At 43.6% G+C, this 22,362-nt stretch overlaps 1 protein-coding gene across 2 annotated transcripts in view; it reads right to left on the reverse strand.

Annotated features, from left to right (window-relative positions):
* The window catches only part of NHLRC2 (NHL repeat containing 2), a 731,521-nt gene that overhangs the window by 363,127 nt on the left and 346,032 nt on the right, over nt 1-22,362 (reverse strand). For both annotated transcript variants that reach the window (XM_069239322.1, XM_069239323.1), the window contains exon 5: nt 12,771-12,903. In XM_069239322.1, coding sequence (XP_069095423.1) covers nt 12,771-12,903 — 133 coding nt within the window. The remainder of the gene's footprint in view (nt 1-12,770; nt 12,904-22,362) is intronic.

The following is a 22,362-nucleotide window of genomic DNA, read 5'->3' on the forward strand; positions in this document are numbered from 1 at the left end:
GTACTGAATCTATTTCGCAATCAAAATCATTCCATATTCTGGCCCTAGGATTTTGATCCCCCTGGTAGAGTATGAGCGTGGTCTTTCTCCTCTCAGAGACAACCCCTAAGCCTGCTGGACAGCTGTGGCGACAAACTGCTACCACGAACCCAGCCGATACAGCACACAAAAGCATCTTTATGGATAAGGATAGCGTCAATGGGCCTCCTATGTATGCTCTGGTCCTGCCCAATAATGAGTGAAAGCTAGAAAGGTATGAGAAAATAGATGTTGTGCGCAGTGAGCCTAAACATTGAAAGTTTCTCTAACAATGTATCGAAACTGGAAAATACAACATCAATTTTTATCCATCTGTCTTCTGTTAGCACAACGCTGTTTTGCAAACATTGGCTACAGCTTGCAGGCCCGAAGTTAGACTCATGGTGTAAAGATGCACTCGAATTGACAGTAGCGGAATAACTGCACATTAGTTAGACACTGGCTGACATGAAACTAATGCTGACTAGAATGCGTTATGGGTCCTCCTAAAATGCTATTGCCTTCATTACGTTTACAGATTTGAAAAAAAATATAAGTTCAAGGTACCACAATATTTCACTTTAATGAAGGCCCAGGGATGTTACTGCTGAAGACATTGCATGGCAACATTTGGCCTGGCTCGCTCGAAACACCCATTCTTGTAAACTAATGATACAGTTGATGCGACATCTCACTGTAACTGCATGTATTGTTAATATAGATATAACAAAAAGCGAACATATTACCACAACTCTATAGCTGTTAAACTGTTTTTGGTAAATACACACTTAATGGGAAGGACTGCTTTATACATTTGTTTATGTATGTGATTTGCAAAGTGCAAGCCTAAATACAAACCAAGGAGCAGTGTACAGTGTAGGAGTTTACAAAAAAAGTTAGGAGCATAGCACAAGAGTAGGAATCCTGTAGGTAATTCATGTCTGCAACGCTGTCCCTATTCATGTTTTACTTTCTTTTACATATTATATGTGACCCTATCCTCTAGAAGTATTTTTTTTTTTTAAGATGGTGTGTTTCTGTAGGGTCATATTTCAGGCAGCGGATGGCTGTTGTATACACTATACTATGAAATAAGTCTCTTCTGGGTGTCTTTGTGAGATCAGGGTGTGGATGTGTATTTATAAAGGGACACAACTGAGACATTTTGGGATAAGGCTGAACCCGTGGTGCGTCATCCACGGTGCCCTCACTGGGTCAAAAAGGGTTTCATAATACGTGCTCATCCAATTCTTGGCTTTTCTACAGAGAATCATGGTAGCAACTGTGTTAATTATGAGTAAGATTATATAAAAGTGTGGGAAGGAGTTACATGTCTGTTGAAATACTGACACCCCTATAGCAAAATAAAAATAAGCCTTTACAGGTGGAGGGATATGGAGTACATGAATGACAGGGAAAGTGGCTGGCGATGAGGAAAATACTAAATGAAGTACACACAGGAGAGAGTGAAAAGACGGCAGTGAAGAGAACGAAGATGAAATGTGAGACACGAAGATGGAGCAAGTCACTAAGAGATGCGGGGGAACTAAGGCAGAGGGGGATCTTGCAGAGGAAATTAATGTGAGTCATTTAGACACTCAGAAAATCTATACGTTCTTCAATTTACCTTTGTAATGTTTAATTCACAACCTCAAATTTTCAAACGCGAAACTGTTTAAATCTTAATTAGACACAATATCGTTCGTTGCTCATTTTTCTGATAGTGAATAAATAATGTGCCTGGCTTATGTTCGGTGTTATGTGTTTGTAGTTGTAAGATAATACATGCGAACATTTAAGAAGAGGAAAATGGGAGGTTTAAAAAAATCGTGAGAACGTATCTCTCCCACGGTCTTCTATTGAAGCAGAAGCAGAGACAGACAGAAATGTTTTGCTTCAAAAATCGGGAGTTTCCCTACTACAACAGGTCTATTGGCAGGTATGTAAAATATGTCTGGATGCACTCACAAAAACGCAAATGGCGTGGCCAGGAAGCATGTTATGTGAAGCACAGAATTGTTGTTCACGTTTTAGGCTCATAGGTCACGTAAGGGATCCCCAGCCCTGCTTGTTTTGCACATCCCTTTTAGAGACCCTCTCCTTCAATCCGCTTAAAGCACTGTAGAACAGTGCAAAAGAGACCTCTTGCGTCCACGAAACTATGAGGGTCACAGCTCTCTCTGAATCTCTCCATTTATTTGACTCTACCAATACAAATTGATGGCTAAGAATGGATACGGTAAACCTCCATGCCTTGCAAAATCGTCTGTTTTTTTTACATGTTGCAGGATGTGGGCCCCACGATAGGTCACTAAACGTGATATAGACCGCAAACAAACGTATATAAAACCGTCTTTTCGAGACCAATAAATGTCGCTGTGTGTACTTTAACTTGGTACACTGTCTACTTTGTGTGGGAGCGTCTTGTCCAGTACACCAGACTCGGTTTCTTAGTAAAGCCATACCAAGAACCCTTTCCCCCGTCCACCAGCGGTTTCCCAGGCCGGCCATTCGTGCTTAACCCATCGCGCGCAGCTCCTTGACTTCCTGCCAGGCACGTCCCGCTGAGCCAGCACTGAATATGGCCAGGGGAGTGATTTCAATCACTCCCAATTGTCTAATCAGAGGCCAATGGCGCGGAGGCTAAACCGTTCCACAGTACAGCGCCGGGGGCGACCAGGTCCTGGTGAGGACCAGGAAGGAGAGGCGAAATGATGCTGCCAAGATAGACTTGTGCGCGAGTCCCCCGCCCCCTCCCCAGCGTTCCGGGCATCTTGACATACTTAATGGTTTTTACGTGGGGATGGGTGGGTCAAAGGTACTAAGTTTAACTATCTGCCGTTCGAGTTTGACTAGCCGCACATTTGACCAGTCATTGCAAAATGTTGAGTCATCAATAACCGAAATGATTAAGGAGGTTTGGAACTGCTTTCTTTGAACGCGTTAAAGTACCATTTTACAGAACGATTCTCAACATTACACCTTCCAGACTGTGCAGTGACGGAATGTCTTACGACCTTTGCCCTGTCTTCTACCCTGACTTCCCTGAAATGGTTCCATTTTAATAACGAACTCAGTTTGTACTTACTACAGTTTGGACCCGGCAGTAGAGAAAGAAAAATACACATTTAAAAGGGGTTATTATTCTAATTAAAGCCGATTTGCTCAGCATGGCTCGCCTGCAATGACATACTACTATTTTACGCTGTCACATTACACCGGAGAGTACAAGGTATGTCTGCAGTGTTTAACATAGTAAATGACATTATTAACAATATCATAGGTTAGAACAGTCCCTTCTTGGTCCATTAATAGAGGTGCCTACGAATATCTAGTAACACAGAACGACTGGGCTTCACTTAACTTACGACGTGCCACATTTAGGGGTGCCTTGTGGTCTCAAGAGAAAATCAGGACAATCCACCGTTTTTTCCTCTTTGAAAAATTATCTTTAAACCACAAATACAGGAAGGAAACATTTGAGAAGTTTGTTAGAGCTGTATACATTATTTCTATATGATTATTAAAGTAAACAGAGGAAGTGTTGTGACGTTAAAACCAGGGGTGGCTCCTTCAAAAGGGTGGAGGAGCGTCCCCCCCCCCCCCCCCCCCCCCGCCATCAGCAATCACTGCAAATCCTTTCACAAGGAAAGGATAATAAACCAGATTTATTATCTTTCCCTTGTAAAAGGGGTGGGGCATTGGAGCGACGAGCAGAGGGGAGTGCAATGTGCACTCACTTCAGAGCGCAAGTGTGTTTGGCCAGCCATCTCGGGCTGGCCAAACACACATGCACACAGGTCTCTCTCCAGCCCGCACAGGCTCCCAGTCTGCCTGGGAGCGCCCTGGCTGGGTGCTCCCAGCCAATCTTGACACTGCTTTGAGCAGCATCAGGATTGGCCGCAGGGCAGGCTGGAAGCCTGTGCCTGCCTGCTGCTGAGACGACGCAGGAGAGAGGAGCGGCACAGGAGCAGAGTTACGTTTTTAAAACATGTTAATAATCCCCCCTCAAACTCCATTCCCCGCGTGCCGCCCCACCCCCAGGAATCACTGTGAGCCACGACTGGTTAAAACAGAATAAGGATGATTTTACAGACATTAACATTCCACTACAAGCTCCTGGACTATTCAGAATGTCAAAACTTGAACAAATGAGCAGTATTTTTCAGCGAAATGCAGCAACGAATGCAGGCTCTGTCTCAGACACAAGGATCTCTCCACCTTCCACAATACCAATGCCGGCCTTGTATAACAGTGTGTCTCATTGCAGGAATATTCAAAATACGGCCCTTATAACTTCTCTAACGACTCCCTCCACCCCCACAGTGAACAGCAGCACTGGGCTGCTGTTTACTTGACTAAGTACTAATAATTCAGAAAGGTTTTGAATAGGCAAACACTTATTTACAAGTAAACTGAGATAAAGAAAAGGAAAGGAAGGAAACAAGCATTGGCAAAGCAAATAGGTCTCACATACGCAAAAGCTATTGGCTTTGCCAATGTGTTTTAGCCATGTTGTACACCAACGTATCTGCTGTATAGAATGGTTAAAAGTTAGTGACATAGAGAAGAGTTGCGTGGAGATTCGTAGAGTGGAATGGCAAAGAGTGGAGTAGAGTGTTGTAGTGTGACGAGGCAGAGAGTGCTGTGTATTGCGGTGGCATAGTGTTCAGTCTTTTAGAAAGGCATACACTGGAGTGGCATTGAGTAGAGTGGACTGGTGTAGAGTGCATTGGTGTAGAGTGTAGTGGCATTGAATTCAGCGGCATACAATGCAGCTTTGTAAGATGCAGTGGTGTAGCTTAGAGTGCATAGTAGAGTGCAGTGGTGTACAGTGCAGTGGCGCAGAGTAAAGGGCTGCAGATTAGAGAAGAGTGGCATATAGTGAGGTGGCGTCGAGTGCAGTGGTGTAGAGTAGAGTGGCGTAGAGAGGTACAGACTGCACTGGCAGTGTGCTGAGTGATGCAGAGTGCAATGGCATAGAGCAGAGTGGCATCGAGTGCAGTGACACAGAATGGAGAGTAGAGTCGATTGGCATAGAGTCGTGCAGAGTAGCAGAGTGGGGCAAAATAGAATATAGTGACATATAGTGCAGTGGCACATAGTGGAGTACTGCAGAGAAGAGCAGCAAAAAGTTTAGTGGCGGAGAGTGCAGCAGAGTAGTGTCAGAGTGCAGTGGTGAAGAGTGGAGAGCACTGGAGTAGAGAATAGGGATGCTGAGTAGAGTAGAGTGCAGTGACAGAGTGCAGTCGTGGAGAGTGCATTCCTGTAGAGTGACTGAGTGGAGTAGTGTGAAGCAGTGTGGTACAGAGTGCCATGGCGTAGAGTGGATTGTTTCAGAGTAGACTGAGTGGCATCGAGTGGTGTAGGGTAGAGTGCAGTTGCTTAGAGTGGCAATGAGGATAATGACATAGAGTAAAGTGGTGTAGAGTGCAGTGGAAGAGAGTGCAGTGATGCACAGTAGATTAGAGTGGTGTACAGTGAATTGGCATAGGGTGCAGGGACAGAGTTGAGTGTTATAGAGTTAAGTGCACTGGCGTAGAGTGTATTGGCATAGAGTGCAGTGTTGCAGAGTGTCATAGAGTATAACAGTGTACAGTGGAGTTGTGCAGAGTAGATTGGTGTGGCCTAGAGTGGAGTGGCGAAAAGTGCAGTAGTGTGCAGTAGAGTACTGAAGAGTACATTGACAGAGTAGAGTGATACAGGTTAGAGTAGAGAGGTGTAGCATGAAGTGAGGTAAAGTGCAGTGGCATGGGGTGGAGTAGTGCAGAGTCCAATGGCGTGGAGTGGTGTAAAGTGGAATGGTGCAGAGTAGAGTGCGGTGGCGTACAGTGGAGTATCCATGGTGTGGCAGCACACTGCCATTACAGAGAACTCATTTTCAGTAGAAATGACTACTACATTTGCACAGACATACAGTTTTACTAATAAATCTATACAGTGCACAGATGAATGTGTAGAAATTGCACTACCTTGGGTAATGACTTATTTTGATCATTTTAAGTATTTGTTTCCAACAAACTTCAGAAATAACAAAAAATTTGATTCACTGTTATTATTTTTGATATGTTCTGAAATACTTACACAGTTCATTTAAAGGTTGTTGTATGCTAGAAAAAAAACTCCTTCATACCCGAGTATCCAGCAAGATTGTCACATAGAGCCTCTCACTTTGAAGTCAGAGAAAGAAAAGCAAACAAACATCCTCAGAAAATAGCACCTGACATTGACCTCCATCTTTGAATGCACAGCAAATGTGACAACATAAGGACAAGATTTACAGGCCTGTTTACACAAAGGGAGCAGTCAGAAGGATATTGTAAATAAGGTTTTGGCAAGTGAAGGATCAAACTCAAGCTGAATTGTCTAAAACAAATAAAGCCAGCAAATAGGAAGCAAGAAAATGTGAGTTACAATCTACAGAGCCTATAGTAAGCAAGAGGCAGAATGCTTTCCTAGGTCAACTTTCTGAATGTCCCTTAGATGTCTTTAGAAAGGCTGTGACCTAAAAGAAAAAGGTGTCCTGTCCCACTTATCTTTAGGTACACCTTCAAACATGTACAAATATGATGACGCCTCTTCAAAATTAAAAAATGTGTATTTCATTAGCATGCAGAAACATTTCACCTTAGTGCAGTATATTATATCACTGCATTGAGCGGCATTTATTAAAAGTGATAGTTTTAAAACATAAACTTAAAACCCTCATGCTTTCCCCTAACACACCCTGGCAACAATGCCATTAATAAACCAAAAGACAAGTCATTTGTTATGTGCACCCTCTAAGTGGCCTAGGTTTTATTATATATGGAACAACATTATAGTTTAATAAAATACATAAGAAAAGATATGTACCCTCACACTCTGAATATGTATTTCAAAGTGCTCTAATAATGAAGAAAAATTAGGCTAAGTCAAATGAAACAATTGCTAAGTATCATTCTGTTTGGTCATGTGGAGAAGCTGTGATTGATGCCAGGTTTGCTGGTTTCTTATTGTGCAATTCAGACATTTGATGAGTATCTCTTTCTCGCTCTTATTTTTACATCATAAGTTAATGCTTCAATTATTGGCACATGAGGTTACAGCGCAGCTGACAGACACAAGATGCATGAAAGCTTGTCTCATTTTGGGCTTGAAGATCCAAGATAACCTTGAACTGAGCGAGAGTCAGGCATCCAGCTTGAGCTACGCTCTCACATTCAGTGGCTCACCCACCTACATCTCCTAATGGCAATAAAAGGACAAAGGAAAGGATGGATATGATTTGATTATCATTATACAATTTTGTAAGGCATGAGTACCAACACCACAGTACAGGACTCCTTGTTTCAAGATTCATAACTTTCTCGCTACACCATATTTCAGCAAGTGGTTTCTCTCCCCCATGAGTAACATCAAATATTTTTTGGGTCACAGTTCTTTTTCCATTAACATATGTGCAACCAGTGTTTAGTTTGATTTAATTTAAGCTTTTTCTATCTCTGTTGACAAAATGGAGCATAGAATATTTTTAGAAAGTGATTAGCCAAGAGTGCACATTTTGTTGTAAGGGGAGGCCGAGATTAATAAAATAAACATGCTTTCTGGGTCCATTGTTTCCATCTTGCTCATTACAAAACTGAGGTAAAAATATTGATACTCAGGAACTACTCTCTCTAAAACATTGACACTGTGCCTCGGAATCTGTCCATACGTTTAATATAGAGTACACGACCAGCATATTTGGCAATGTGGTAAGACAGGAGTGAACGTCAAGTCTCCTAGTGCCATTGCTAAAACTCTCCCACTGTTCCATGTGTAGCGGTGGAGGCTGAGTGTTGAGTGTTTTTGTCTGTTGACCTCAGTGATTTTCACACCTTATTAGGGGAGGGGAGGGGAGGAGAGGGGTGGAGTCTTTGTCAAGGATTTTATAGCACTTTCTATGTAACAGCCTGTTTCTAAGCACTCCTTATGTTTACAGATAAGAGACTAAAGACATAAGGAGATTGGGAGGTCTGATTCCACTTCATTCCAATTCAATAATCAAGTTCCTTCCCTAGTACGGATTCACCTAAGGTAGCGATAGCAAGCAGAGAAAGTTTTCCCATGGGGTGCAGTAAAGGGATAGATACCTAGATGTTGCTTATCACTGCAATGCAGATCTCTGATTCTTGTACAGACTAGTGGCTTAATTAAGAGGGAAGTATGGAATGAAACTCTCAAAATAATTTCAAGACTCACTGTCCACAGTATGTACATGCTTCATTTCCCCTACTTCCACCTTACATTTTGGCATTGATGCACCCCTCAGTCACACACTCACACCATACTACTGGACCCTGGAATTTTTTTTGCGAGTACCTATGATATATTGTGATCTGTGCACATTCTGTGAGCAGGCAAGGACATTCTTGACAAGTATGTGCCAGCTGTTCTGTATCCCTAAGGCTTGCACATGACCTGCAAATGGGCATGGCTGTGGGGAATCCATAAAAGAGGCACAGGAAACATGGTTTCCAACTCAAAAAATTCTAGTAGCTGTGGCTGTGGGAGGGGCGACAGTGCTTCCTCTTCAGGAACCCAGCTACATGTGCTGGTAGGGCAAACTGAAAGACCGCTGCCCTCCACTGCCACTGTGCAGTAGTGAAGTCAAGCTGTTTTATGTAAAGGGAGATGTATGCCCTGCAACACCAGTCAAAAACTAGGACCTGCCCTTCCCCTGCAAACACTAGGGAGCAGCTGAGTGGAGCTGTTTCCAGTATGCTGGGGCACCCAGCCTGTTTTTGGCATGAGGCCAACCTATGCCTTCATGACCCTGGCTGTAAAGGAGAACCTAAAGGGATCCTCTTGACAAGTGGGCACACATTAAATACCTCCCCCTTAGGTTGTGTCAGACCTACATAACGTGTGGGAGGCCCACTTCCCTATACATATTTGTACAGGGAAATGAGGCCGGAGAAAGGAGATTCACCCATTTGACTGGGAAAAGCCAATTAAGAAACATGAATGATCCCTACTGAGGATTACTGATAGCAACATCCATATGACAAAAACATCACGAGAGCTCTGTAAAACCAAAGTGCATGTGCTGCAGTGAAAGAAATATGCCCAGCTTGCGTGAGGTGCATTTTTACTAACATATCGGTTGCAGAACATTTAGACTATATAATCAGCTTATATAAATAATCACAAATACTGTTTATCGGTACCTTGTCTGTGCTCAAAAAAGCGTTTAAGGTTAGGTGAAGACAGAGGGCCACAGCACCCCTTGTTTCTATCTCAGTTTCTTTTTTAGGCCCATATCCCTGCTCATTTCTGCCTCCCTTAGGTTACTCTCAGACAGGACTTTTAAGATGATTCAATTTTTAAAGCAATCACTTTTTTCCAGAACCATGCCCCTCAACATCCTTTTCCTCAACCCAAGCACAATAACAGATAGAGAAAGAGTAAAGTGTTTGAGTTAGTAGAAAGAGATACGGTGCAGATGTCTTGTCTGCACGAAGCAGTGCACAGCCTTATTTTAAAGTGTAGTGTAAGGAAATGTCTCCCTGTTGCAGTTACCCCCCACTTTTTGGCTGATATTGATGCTGACTTGACTGAGAAGTGTGCTGGGACCCTTATAACCAGGCCCCAGCACCAGTGTTCTTTCACCGAAAATGTACCATTGTTTCCACAATTGGCGCACCCCTGGCACACAGATAAGTCCCTTGTAAAAGGTACCAGTGGTACCAAGGGCCCTGTGACCAGGGAAGGTCCCTAAGGGCTGCAGCATATGTTGTGCCACCCTAAGGGACCCCTCAACTAACACATGCACACTGCCATTTCAGATTGTGTGTGTTGGTGGGAAGAAAAAGGCAAAGTCGACATGGTATCCCACTCAGGATGCCATGTACACAAAAGGCTGCCTGTGGCATAGGTAAGTCACCCCCCTAGCAGGCCTTACAGCCAGGGTGCACTATACCACAGGTGAGGGCATAGCTGCATGATCAATATGCCCCTACAGTGTCTATGTCTATTCTTCAACATTGTAAGTACAGTTGTGGCCATATTAAGTATATGGTCTGGGAGTTTGTCAAAAACGAACTCCACAGCTCCATAATGGCTGCACTGAATACTGGGAAGTTTGGTATCAAACTTCTCAGAATAATAAACCCACACTGATGCCAGTGTTGGATTTATTAAAAGATGCACACAGAGAGCATCTCAGAGATGCTCCGTGTATTTTATCCAATTGTTCAATGCAGGACTGACTGGTCTGTGCCAGCCTGCTGCTGAGAGACGAGTTTCTGACCCCATGTGGTGAGGGCCTTTGTGCTCTCTGAGGACAGAAACAAAAGCCTGCTCTGGGTGGAGGTGCTTCACACCTCCCCCCTGCAGGAACTGTAACACCTAGCAGTGAGCCTCAAAGGCTCAGGCTTCGTGTTACAATGCCCCAGGGCACTCCTGCTAGTGGAGATGCCCGCCCCCTGGACACAGCCCCCACTTTTGGCGGCAAGTCCAGGGGAGATAATGAGAAAAACAAGGAGGAGTCACCCACCAGCCAGGACACCCCCTAAGGTGTCCTGAGCTGAGGTGACCCCTGCCTTTAGAAATCCTCCATCTTGATTTTGGAGGATTCCCCCAATAGGAATAGGGATGTGCCCCCCTCCCCTCACAAAGCCACCCTCAAGGACAGTAGCCATTGGCTACTGCCCTCCCAGACCTAAACACACCCCTAAATTCAGTATTTAGGGGCTCCCTAGAAACTAGGAAACTAGATTCCTGCAACCTCAAGACGAAGAAGGACTGCTGACCTGAAGCCCTGCAGAGAAGACGGAGGCACCAACTGCTTTGGCCCCAGCCCTACCGGCCTGTCTCCTCACTTCAAGAAAAACTGCAACAGCGACGCGTCCCCCAGGGTCCAGCGACCTCTGAAGCCTCGGAGGACTACCCTGCATCTAAAAGGACCAAGAACTCCAGAGGACAGCAGCCCTGTTCCACAAAGACTGAAACTTGCAACAAAGAAACAACTTTTAAAGGACCACACGTTTCCCGCCAGAAGCGTGAGACTTTCCACTCTGCACCCGACGCCCACGGTCGACCTGCGGAGAACCAACACTACAGGGAGGACTCCCCGGCGACTACAACCCTGTGAGTAGCCAGAGTTGACCCCCCTGAGTCCCCCCAGCGACGCCAGCAGAGGGAATCCCGAGGCTCCCCCTGACCGCGACTGCCTGCTTCAAAGAACTCGACGCCTGGGAAACACACTGCACCCGCAGCCCCCAAGACCTGGAGGATCCGACCTCCAGTGCAGGAGTGACCCCCAGGTGGCCCTCTCCCTTGCCCAGGTGGTGGCTATCCCGAGGAGCCCCCCCCTTACCTGCCTGCATCGCTGAAGAGACCCCTGGGTCTCCCATTGAAACCTATTGCAAACCCGACGCCTGTTTGCACTCTGCACCCGGCCGCCCCTCTGCCGCTGAGGGTGTACTTTTTGTGCTGAATTGTGTCCCCACCTGTGCCCTATAAAACCCCCCTGGTCTGCCCTCTGAAGTCGCGGGTACTTACCTGCTGGCAGACTGGAACCGGGGCACCCCCTTCTCCATTGAAGCCCATGCGTTTTGGGCACCACTTTGACCTCTGCACCCGACAGGCCCTGAGCTGCTGGTGTGGTAACTTTGGGGTTGCTCTGAACCCCCAACGGTGGGCTACCTTGGACCCAACTTTGAACCCTGTAAGTGCTTTACTTACCTGAAAAACTAACAAATACTTACCTCCCCCAAGAGCTGTTGAATTTTGCACAGTGTCTAGTTTTAAAATAGCTTATTGCCATTTTTGCCAAAACTGTACATGTTATTTTGTTGATTCAAAGTTCCTTAGATACCTGAGTGAAATACCTTTCATTTAAAGTATTGTTTGGAAATCTTGAACCTGTGGTTCTTAAAATAAACTAATAAAATATATTTTTCTATATAAAAACCTATTGGCCTGGAATTGTCTTTGAGTGTGTGGGTTCCTCATTTATTGCCTGTGTGTGTACAACAAATGCTTAACACTACCCTCTGATAAGCCTACTGCTCGACCACACTACCACAAAATAGAGCATTAGAATTATCTCTTTTGGCCACTATCTTACCTCTAAGGGGAACCCTTGGACTCTGTGCATGCTATTTCTTACTTTGAAATAGTACATACAGAGCCAACTTCCTACATGTAGTAAAAGTGAGTTGTTTTGGTATAAAACACAGCTGCCAGTGGTGTGGCTTCGCAGCACTGTTACATTGTCCGATGGATGAAATGCCAGAGCTTGCATAAATGAGTGGAAAATTCATCAGTTGAGAGTGTCTAGGGTGGGAAGGAAGAGTATAGTGTCAAGTGTGAGGGCTAGAAATATGCTCAGATCTTGTTGCAGAAGTCTTGACATTTGTGGCGAGTGTATTAGGATGGTGCCAAGTATGGGAAGAAAAGCATCTACTTGTGGAGATAAAGAAAAATACAGCGTACACATGCAGGTGGACCTGGGAAGCTTTCCCTGACCTCCTTTTAAGTTGTCGCTCAGTTCAGGGTTCACTGGGCATTTCTTCTTAACAGAGCTGTGGAATTAAGTGTACTTACTAAAACATGATATGTGATAACCTATACAAATGTGTTCCCTGAAGTTAAAATTAAAAAACCTGAAGCATCCACCACTAAGATCATTAAAACATATTTTCTTTCATTTAAATAACCAGCTGATGAGCACCAATAATTGATTATACAAAGCTTTTAGAATATTTTATAAGTATTTAATTTACCAGAGCTTCCTCCGATGACCAGATCCCAGGGTGAGCTGATTGGCTGCTGATCTCCTTGGGCTCCTCCCTCTTTATCAGAGCCTTGCGTTCCAACACCTGCCACGGTGCTTACCTTTCCCATCTCAAGATCAATCTAAGGATTAAAAAGACAAGTAAGGAGGTCACAGAGTCTCAGTTTCTGCACTAATGGGAACTTCTGCCTACATGTTTAAATCTTTATACTTGGTACCAACACAAGGTGGTATACAAAACACAGATCAACATCTCTGTTTAAAGTATGGCAAGTAAAGCATGAAAAACACCACAGAACAACATATTCTCTATAATCATTTCTTGCATCCAAAACCACTTTGACCACGAACACAGCTGCTCCCGAAGGACAAAGATATCATGCTGTACCTACAGAGGACCAGCCCCTGCCAGCCCCAAACTTCAGCTCTCTTACAGGCCTCCCGGGGTACCCATGTCTCAGCAATCCAGTTCGCAATGTTCATGGAGTCAACACAAGGGTCAGCAAAATGTTATAGTTTCTATTACATTGTTATACTGACATTTACCCAACTAATAAAGACAGGCCCGTGTCTGCATGTGCTAAAGCCATGCATCAACATAAAGAAGACGAAGTCAATATTTAATGTCACACACATGGAGAACCAATACCACTCTAACACGGCTCCCACAACTGTCTTGTGGCAGTCATCTTGTTAAAGACACGATTCACCAGAGACACAATTTGTGGTCTAGGAAGCCACATGACACAAATTTATAATCAGGAAAATACCAGACAAAAAAAAACAGACCTGCTTGTCCTTCTGCATTTTAGAACACTCTATTGGCTAAATGGTATGCATTCAATTTCTGTGCCATTAATGTATCGCACCTATCCCGAAAGTGTGAGAATTTGTTCAGCTTCAAGAAAAGAGCAATATATCTTGTCAGTTTGGATTTAAGTTCATTGGCTTTTAAAATGTAACAAACCCCAGTGGCTTAATTTGACAATGTGTCCATGCTTTGCCTCACACATACTCTTGATTGCAGTAATAACGGGGGGCTTAAGTAAGTTTTCTTAGTGTTGAAGCCATGCCCAATTCCCTGGGTTTCCATATCAATCGCTTCCATAAGTAGTCCAAAAATAAATTGTGAACCAATAATTGCTGCTTTCTATGTAGTGTGCAATACCGAAAGTTATGTGACAAAAAGCAGGCGATTTCTATTAATCACCCTATTCACATGACTTTAAGGATGACACTTTTGGCCACAAAAACCCAATGCAGTGGCCCCAGGTGACTAGAAATATGTTAATTCCAGGGTAGTCTCAGCACCAGTCGGGCAGTCGTGTTCTGGATAAGTAGAAGTCTTACTAGAGTGAGTTTAGTAAGTCCTAAAATAATGCATTACTATAATCAACCCTGGATGAAATCAGGGTCTGTAGCACAGCTTTCTTTGTTGGCAGTGAGAATAATGGATTTTTCCTAAAAACGTGCATAATCCTATGACACAAATGAACCACTTTGGAGAATTGAAAGTGAAGTATTAAAAGTAATTGTCAAATACTTGCCTGTTATACTGTAGCTGGAGAGTCACTCATTTTGAAGGACCAACATGCAGGCTGCAAATCGTTAGAGGACTACCAAACAAAACAATGTCAGTTCTGTCACTTTCAAACCTTATGGTAGCTTTGGATCGTCCCAATGGAGAATCAGCAGTGTCGTCAGCAAAACAATAAAAAGGTAAATCTGCAGGATCAAATAAAAGGCTAGCTTGATCATTTAAATGATAAGTTGTTAACATAAAAATTGTGATATCCTTTTGTACCTAAGTATGTTGTAATACGTTGAACAACAGAAAGCTACAGAGTTTTTTAATTTTCCCTTATCCTTTTGATATGTGCTAGGACTGCCCAAAACGTCTGGCATGATGCAAAAATCAGTTGGACACAATGTCCTTATTGTCATAGTTATCTGTCCCTGTTGATGTTTTAAAAAAGCCACCCGAAGTATTTTTGAAAATGACAGATGCAGGGGAATTAAGGGTGGTCTGTTTGGCGGAGGCACAGCTTCCACTGGTGCAGAAGTTGCAGTGCCAAAGGAGCCCTGTGGCCTGAGGGTCCCACTCAACTCTGGTTATTACTGTATTTCACAGTCCGAACAGCGACCAAAGAGCCCATTTTCTTCCTTACACCATGGCCCATAACACACTAGCTACCCCACTGGTGTCTTGTGTGGAAGCTACCAACTATTCATATTTAGCATGCTCTGCAAACAAGTAAATATTGCTAAACCCTATTTCTTCATAATTGAGATCCTAAAATACTAAAATATGCTTTAGCAAAGTAGCTACAATTCCAAGTTCCTGATAAAGACAGTACCATACATGTAGGAAGGCACACCAGACAGGTGAGGACCAGACCTAAATCACATTACGAACTACAGCATGCAGAAGGTTCCTTTTTAGCATAACTGTCTGCAAGACATACTACTTATAAAATAAGGCGAGTGATCTTTGGTTTAGCCTCCTTCAGCCATTGCCTAGTTTGAGTCAGCTTTTTTCAGACATTGTCAATTACACCGTAGATCTTCTCGGAGCAGTGTGTTCGACCTAACATTATTCTATTGGCTATTTGGTGCAGCCTCCAATGGAGTGTGTTATAATCTTGCATTTACATAAGCTTGTTGTGTAAGTAATGTTCTCTCAGTGATCTACTTCGGGAGCTTTGCTGTGTAAAGCTATCTGTATTTAACCACCAATTCCATCTTGACTACTGGCTCCATTTTGTGCTTAGCTTCAAATACCGTCACATCGGTTGCACAGTTATTTTTCCACGCACAGCTTGTTTTCTACATTGACGTGTTTTTGCTCTTCTCACCAGAGAAGGGAACATATTGTGGGGGATGCAAAGATGATAAGAGTGTACCAGGATGAGAATGTTTATAGCAGAGAAAGGTACAGCTCTGTCTTGCGAATGCACATTGGGATCTGACCAGTTCTTTAGTGTGTTTTCAACACAGACCAAGTACAGCCAGTGCTTGAATTTCACAACTTATTCGAAGGGAGAGGGAAGGTTACCAGAACATTCCTCTTGGGTTTGTTTAAGGTATATGAGGTGGGGAAGCTTGGTGCTGAGGCGGAAGGAACTCATTTTGAGGGTGGATGCACTGCTCAAAAAACAGAGTCCCATTGGTGAATATTTCTCCTGTCTCAGCTGTCCAGGTTTCCACAGCTTCACGTTGGCGAGGACAAGGATGATGCCGGATTCGATCCCAATGGGATGCATTTTTAATTCTTAATTATCTAGCTTTGATATGTGCATGCCTGAATATATATTCACTGCATACATATTCATTGTTGGTGTATTGTACTTTTTCTGCCTATTATTATTCAACTGCTGTGATTATTTTAGTATCTGCATGTGGTTTACTGCATTCAAGTTAAATGTTCACGTTAGTACTTTTGTACACCCTCGTTTGAGACCTGGAAAGTGCCTTAATAAATACATTACTTAGACTAGGTGTGCTGCATTCTTTGAATTCTTTAGCCTCGTTCCCCCTTAGATTGAAGCTAGGCAGACCAATTTGGCGTTGTCTCAGAATATGAGGTGAAAAATTTTAAAGTGAAAAATGTTTGGCAAAAAGTCAAAGGCGATTTCACAGGTTCCAAATTACATAACAGGGTGGAAAAAAGCACCCTATGATGTTCTTGCGAATGAATGGTCTTGTGGAGCAGGATTATGTAAAAACTGGGAAGGATGCCTTAATGATGCTGAACCAAAAACAGTTTTATTCTATTTACAGAAAGTGCCAGTAAAACGGGGATGTGGTTTATCTATGTTAGGCATACAGGGCTGGATCCTGTTATCTGTTTATAGAAAAATACATGAAAGGTATGTACAGTTAGAACAAGAAAATGAGCAATTGGAGAGGCAGCTAGTTGAAGCAAAAAAATATTGTAAACATGCTGTCTTGTCAGAACAAGTTATTGCAAGATGAAGCAAATACTTAGCAATCTGTCACCGAAAAGGAAGCCATTCTCGTTGTCCAATACAGATATCGTAAACATAGGGGTGGAGTCAATCAAAAGAAAAATGATTTAGCTATTGTTAAAGCAGGGTTAAAAAATTGGGATCCAGAAATCTGGGACCCTAATATCTGGGATTCCACAGATTTGTCCAATTCCAGTGATAAGTTGGTTAAATAAAAGTTGGGGGCCAGCTTGAGCCAGACAAACAAAAAGTGGTTTGTGCATAGCCTATATTTAGACGGAAAATACAGGGCACCCCACAAAACCAAAGTGGGGTTGAGATGCACTCCCTAGAAGATTATACACAACGAGAAGTCAATGATATCACATATAGATTCAAGCAAAGATCTGGGGAAACATTACTTACATGGATAGTTCAATTTTTTGACACAAGAGCCTCTGGAGTAATGTTAGATATAGGAGATGCTCCTACATTTTGTACTCTTAGCACTGACCCCATAATACAGGAGCAGTTTAGGGGTTATCAGGGTAACTAACAGATCACCCTACTACAGCTATCAGTCATAGGGTTCAACCATAAGTATCCTACAGAATCAGACTGGCCTCAAAATGACAAGCCCTGGTACACCTTAAGAGATGCAATGCAGAGGATTAAGGAGGATGGAATGAAAACTGCTATTTTCCTGAGTGCTGCTCACTGTTTGTTAGATGGATGGCTCTCTGTGTCAGTGTGAAATAAAATTATTTGCCTTGTTCCTCCAGCTTACAAGCAGGTAATAATAACTCTTCAAATTAATCAGACAGAACATGCATTGAAAGATGTACTGGAGGCAATTTGTGAGTTAGGAGAGCTTGGAGACTGGACAAAACCTGAGAGAGCCTCGAGGTCTGAGGGTTGGGCAGATAATAACAGAAGAGCTAGGAAAGACATGTTTAAGGCATTACTGAAGGATGGTGTCAACAACCAGCTGGACAGAAAGAAGGGCAGGAAAGAGAACAAGCAGGATAATAAACAAGTGAATTGGGCCAGCCATAGATGAAGGAGAAAGGGAAAAAGAGAGAGAAAAATGTTTCTTTACTAGGGAAAGAGGAGGCAGAGTTGGACAGCACTTGGTTAACTGCTGAAAACAGGGAAGGAGAGGAATCTCCTCGCAGATCTGAAAGCATATCTCCAGACCTGATTTAGGCAAAAGTTGACAGGTTTAAATCAGATTAGGAAACAGGTCAAGCTCTGGTACAGGGATGGGATCGTAAAGATATCAGACCCCATGCTGATTTAGAAATTCACTGGAAGCACAAAAATGTCAAAGGGTCCGGGCCTTAGTTAACACCAGAGTGGAGGTCTCTTTAATTTATGAAAATCTAAAAAAGTTTACAGGTCAGCACTACACCATCAAAGGGTTGGGTGGAAAACAAACCCCGCAGTACAGACTACTGTTCAAATCAAAATAGGGAGAATGTCAAAAAGAGAATATACTGTTTTGATTGTGCCCCTCCTAAAGTATATACTGGGAATTGACATTCTGAAGGGGATGACCTTATACTTGGATGATGGTTGTTATCAATTTGGATCAAAGTGATACATTTCAGTCGCAGCAGCGAGGATGGGTCATCTGAAGACACTCCCAGTGAAGCTTCACCCAGCAACCAAGGGGGTTTGTTTGAAGCCACACTGAATTCCAGGAGGGCATGAGGAAGTAAGTGGACTATACAGGAGTTGATGGAGGCAGGTTTGGTGGCTCCAGTCACTACTGAGTAGAACAATCCTCTGTGGCCTGTGCACTGACCTGATAGGTGCTATAGAATACTAATGCTTACCACAAATTGAACAAATATACCCCCCCTTTGACTGCTGCAGTCCCCAACACCATCACTTTGATTGAGACAGAACAAAAACATAAAGGGACCTGGTATACAAACATTGATATAGCCAATGCTTTCTTTTTAATACCATTGGCCTCTGAGATTCAGGAGCAACTCAGTTTCTCGTGGAACGGCAGACAATTCTGAATGCTAACACTCCCCCAAGGGTATGTACATAGCCCCACCATCTGACACCGGCTGGTGGCAGAACACCTGGATGAAGTATCTGTCATTCCAGGGGTGTAATGGTCTCATAATATTGATGATGTGATGATTCAGGGAACAGGTGCAGACTCAGTTGGACAGGGTCGTGGAACTCTTGCAGAGCAAAGGGTGGATGATTAATCCAGATAAGACACAAGGACCCTCTCAAAATGGGAAGTTTCTAGGAATTCAGTGGAATCAGGGACACAGGGAGTGTTCTTGAGATCTTAAAAGATGTATTTGCATGTGAGGCTATTCTTAAAGTAATCATCACTGATAATAGAGTGCAGGTTGCATTGTATGAAGTGAAGGATTTCCTCAAAGAGATATCCACAGAGCATCAATCTACTGCACTGTATTCGCCACAGGCCAATGGTCTCATGGAAAAGATGAATGATCTTGTAAGGGACTGTGCCCTGATAGCTGTAGAGAAAAGAGGTTCTCTCAGGATGATTTTGAGGGAAAAACTCTTGGCACACCATACCATTCAAACCAGCATCATTGAAATATCACCTTTTCAATGTTTAAAGGGACATGTGGCTAAGTCTAAACTCAATCCTTTGTGGTTGGAATCAAAGAAGAAGGAACATTTGAAATACAGTGCAAAAAAATTGGGTGACTATCAAAAGAAATATAAAGAGCACTATGATGCTAAGTTTGGAGCAGTACTCAGGTACTGGAGAGTAGGGGGAAGTGTTTATGTGAAGGAACCAATATCAGTTTCCAAAAGGGATTCCAAATGTATGGGACCTTTTAAAGTGGTTGAAGTTAAAAGGAATGTTGAGGTACATGAGAATGGCAAAGTGTTGCGCATGTCACGGTTGGCGATGGCACTTTCATAGATGGAAGGGAAAGGGACGGAGGTATTAAAGCTGGACCAGTTAGGACAGAGCCAACGTAAGAGTTGTGAAAGAGCCTAGCATAAGAACTAGATAGGAGTCTGGGAGTGGTTCATTATTCCCTGAGGACAAGAGTGCAAGGGAGCTTGGGCAATGAGAATCCCTACTCATTTGAAGGATTATGTGGTGGGAAGTTCTAGATAATACCTGTCAGTATTGTGAATTAGAATGATGCCAATGTGGTTACAATGAGTACATTCTAGCAGCTAACAGTGTCCATGTATATATATAGAAGTCTGCAATCATACATGGTAATAGTTGTTCTGCAATTTTTTCTAAAAAAAACACACACAACACACACATATATATTTGGACAGCATTTATTCATTTCATTTGTAATTTCAGTAGTTCTATAAATATTACTTGCTATACAGGATTGTAGGGAATTTTACTATTGTTATTATTTTGTTATAATTTATGTTGTATAGATATTATAACAAATATATTGTTTTAATATGTTTGGGGGAGATGTTTTATAATCTTGCATTTACCTAAGCTTGTTGTGAATGGAATGTTCTCTATGTGATTTACTGCTGGAACTTTGCTGACATCATTCAGAACCGCGAAATGTCATGGGACGGTGGATCACAGTTGGCCTGTGAAGCTGGACGCAGGCTGCGCTGTTGGGTGGATGCAACCAAGAAAGATAAATCACAAGTACCTCGGAGTGTATCTTTCTTAACAGAGTGCTAGCATTGTAATGCACAAGAGACTATTTTACTTCCAAAAGCACTCTCAATCATTGCCTTTTTTGTCACATTCACTTCATGAAAATATTCATGCATTCTACACGTAAAGCAATCCATTTTGGTTGGGTTTTTTTTTGCACTTTGTTAGCACTCAACAGAAAGCTTGACGTTGTCAGGGTCGCCCTGCTTACTATTTTTTTAAATTCAGGTCGGGATGGCCTGCGGCCAAGATGGCTGAAGTCTTGTGGGTTCAACTACAGAAGCTGTGATCTTGCAAGAGGTCAGCCACCATAGGGTCGGGCTGCCTGTATTGTCATTGTTGCCAAAAGGTTTTTTTATTAATTAATGTGTGCACATCAAATTCTGTTTGCTCGGTTTGTGACTGGACCAAGAGTGACTTTCTGGCAGCAGGTGAAAATTCTTCTAATAAGGGCATCGTTGGCCAATCACAATTCAGGATGCTACTCTGATCTCCTCTTGGTGGGTTGACATGGTCCTAAACCTTATCAATGCTGTGGGTCACTGGCTCCCAAACTGTGGTCTGGGGACCCCTAAAGGTCTGCAAACCATCCTCAAGGGGTCCGCAACTGCTAAGCAAATTAAATAATCTTAACAGAGTAGGTCCCCAGCTTTAAGTAATAACTTAGTTGGGGGGCGGGAGGGTCCCCGGATTCCAATGATTCAGTGGGGAGGGGGCCCGGGTTCCAGTAATGATAAAGTGGGTGTCCACAGAAGTCAGAAAGTTGGGAACCACAGTCTCAGGTGCTTGCTGTTCTATTCAGCACTCGCAGATGAAATAGATCTGAATGTTTTTCGGACACAGCACGCACTTTGTTTGGCTTAAAGTTACTTCCAGTGAAAACTACACTGCATACACATGCCACAAAATGTTACAAAAGGGCTGGGCTGGAGGCGTTAAGTGAGAGAGAATAGAGGGGGTCATTACAACATTGGCGGTAAAAGGCGCTTACCGCCGTGCAGAAGATCGCCAATACACTGCCGCAACAGCGGTATTCCGCCACAGCTATTATGACACACATCTTGGAATCCGCCGAAATTCAGACACCCACACAACACCGCCACACCAAAGGTCAGTGATAAACTGGTGGAAACAAATCCTCCACCTCCACGCCAACACAAACACGCCCATGCTATTACGACCCACGAATCCACGCGGCGGTCTTTCAACCGCGGTATTCCATTGGCGGTACACACCGCCGCGCTCAAAATACACACACATCTCCAAAACACCGCCACATTGGACAATAACAAATACACACACCTGATACACATACAAACAACACTCCCATACACCCAATACAATATAAAACCCACACCCACATCACCCACAAACCCCTACGACCATAATTCACGAACGAAGGACAGAGAGAGAGCACAGAATAGACAACCCCATCACACAGAAGCACACAACACCATCACCCACACAACATCCACGCACAAAACACCACACACCACTACACTCACCACACTCATCACCACATACACCTCCCCACACAGCACCCACACCACCCCATGTCACGCCAAAGACACCCCGCTTCTCCGAGGAGAAGGAAATCGTCCGGGTAGAGCCACAGCTATTTGGCTCACAGGTACAGCACACATCAATAGCCAGGAAGATGGAGTTATGGCGCAGAATAGTGGGCAGGGTGAACGCCGTGGGACAGCACCCAAGAAATAGGGACGACATCAGGAAGAGGTGGAACGACCTACGGTGGAAGGTGCGTTCAACGGTCTCCAGGCACAACATCGCGGTACAGCGGACTGGCGGCGGACCCCCACCTCCTCCCCCACAACTAACAACATGGGAGGAGCAAGAATTGACCATCTTGCATCCTGAGGGCCTCGGAGGAGTCGGTGGAGGATGGGACACTGGTAAGTCAAATCTTATCTATCATATCCCCCACCCTACCTGCATACTATCACCCCCCCCACCCTCAC

Source organism: Pleurodeles waltl, chromosome 6 (assembly GCF_031143425.1).
Source record: "Pleurodeles waltl isolate 20211129_DDA chromosome 6, aPleWal1.hap1.20221129, whole genome shotgun sequence".
NCBI lineage: Eukaryota > Metazoa > Chordata > Amphibia > Caudata > Salamandridae > Pleurodeles > Pleurodeles waltl.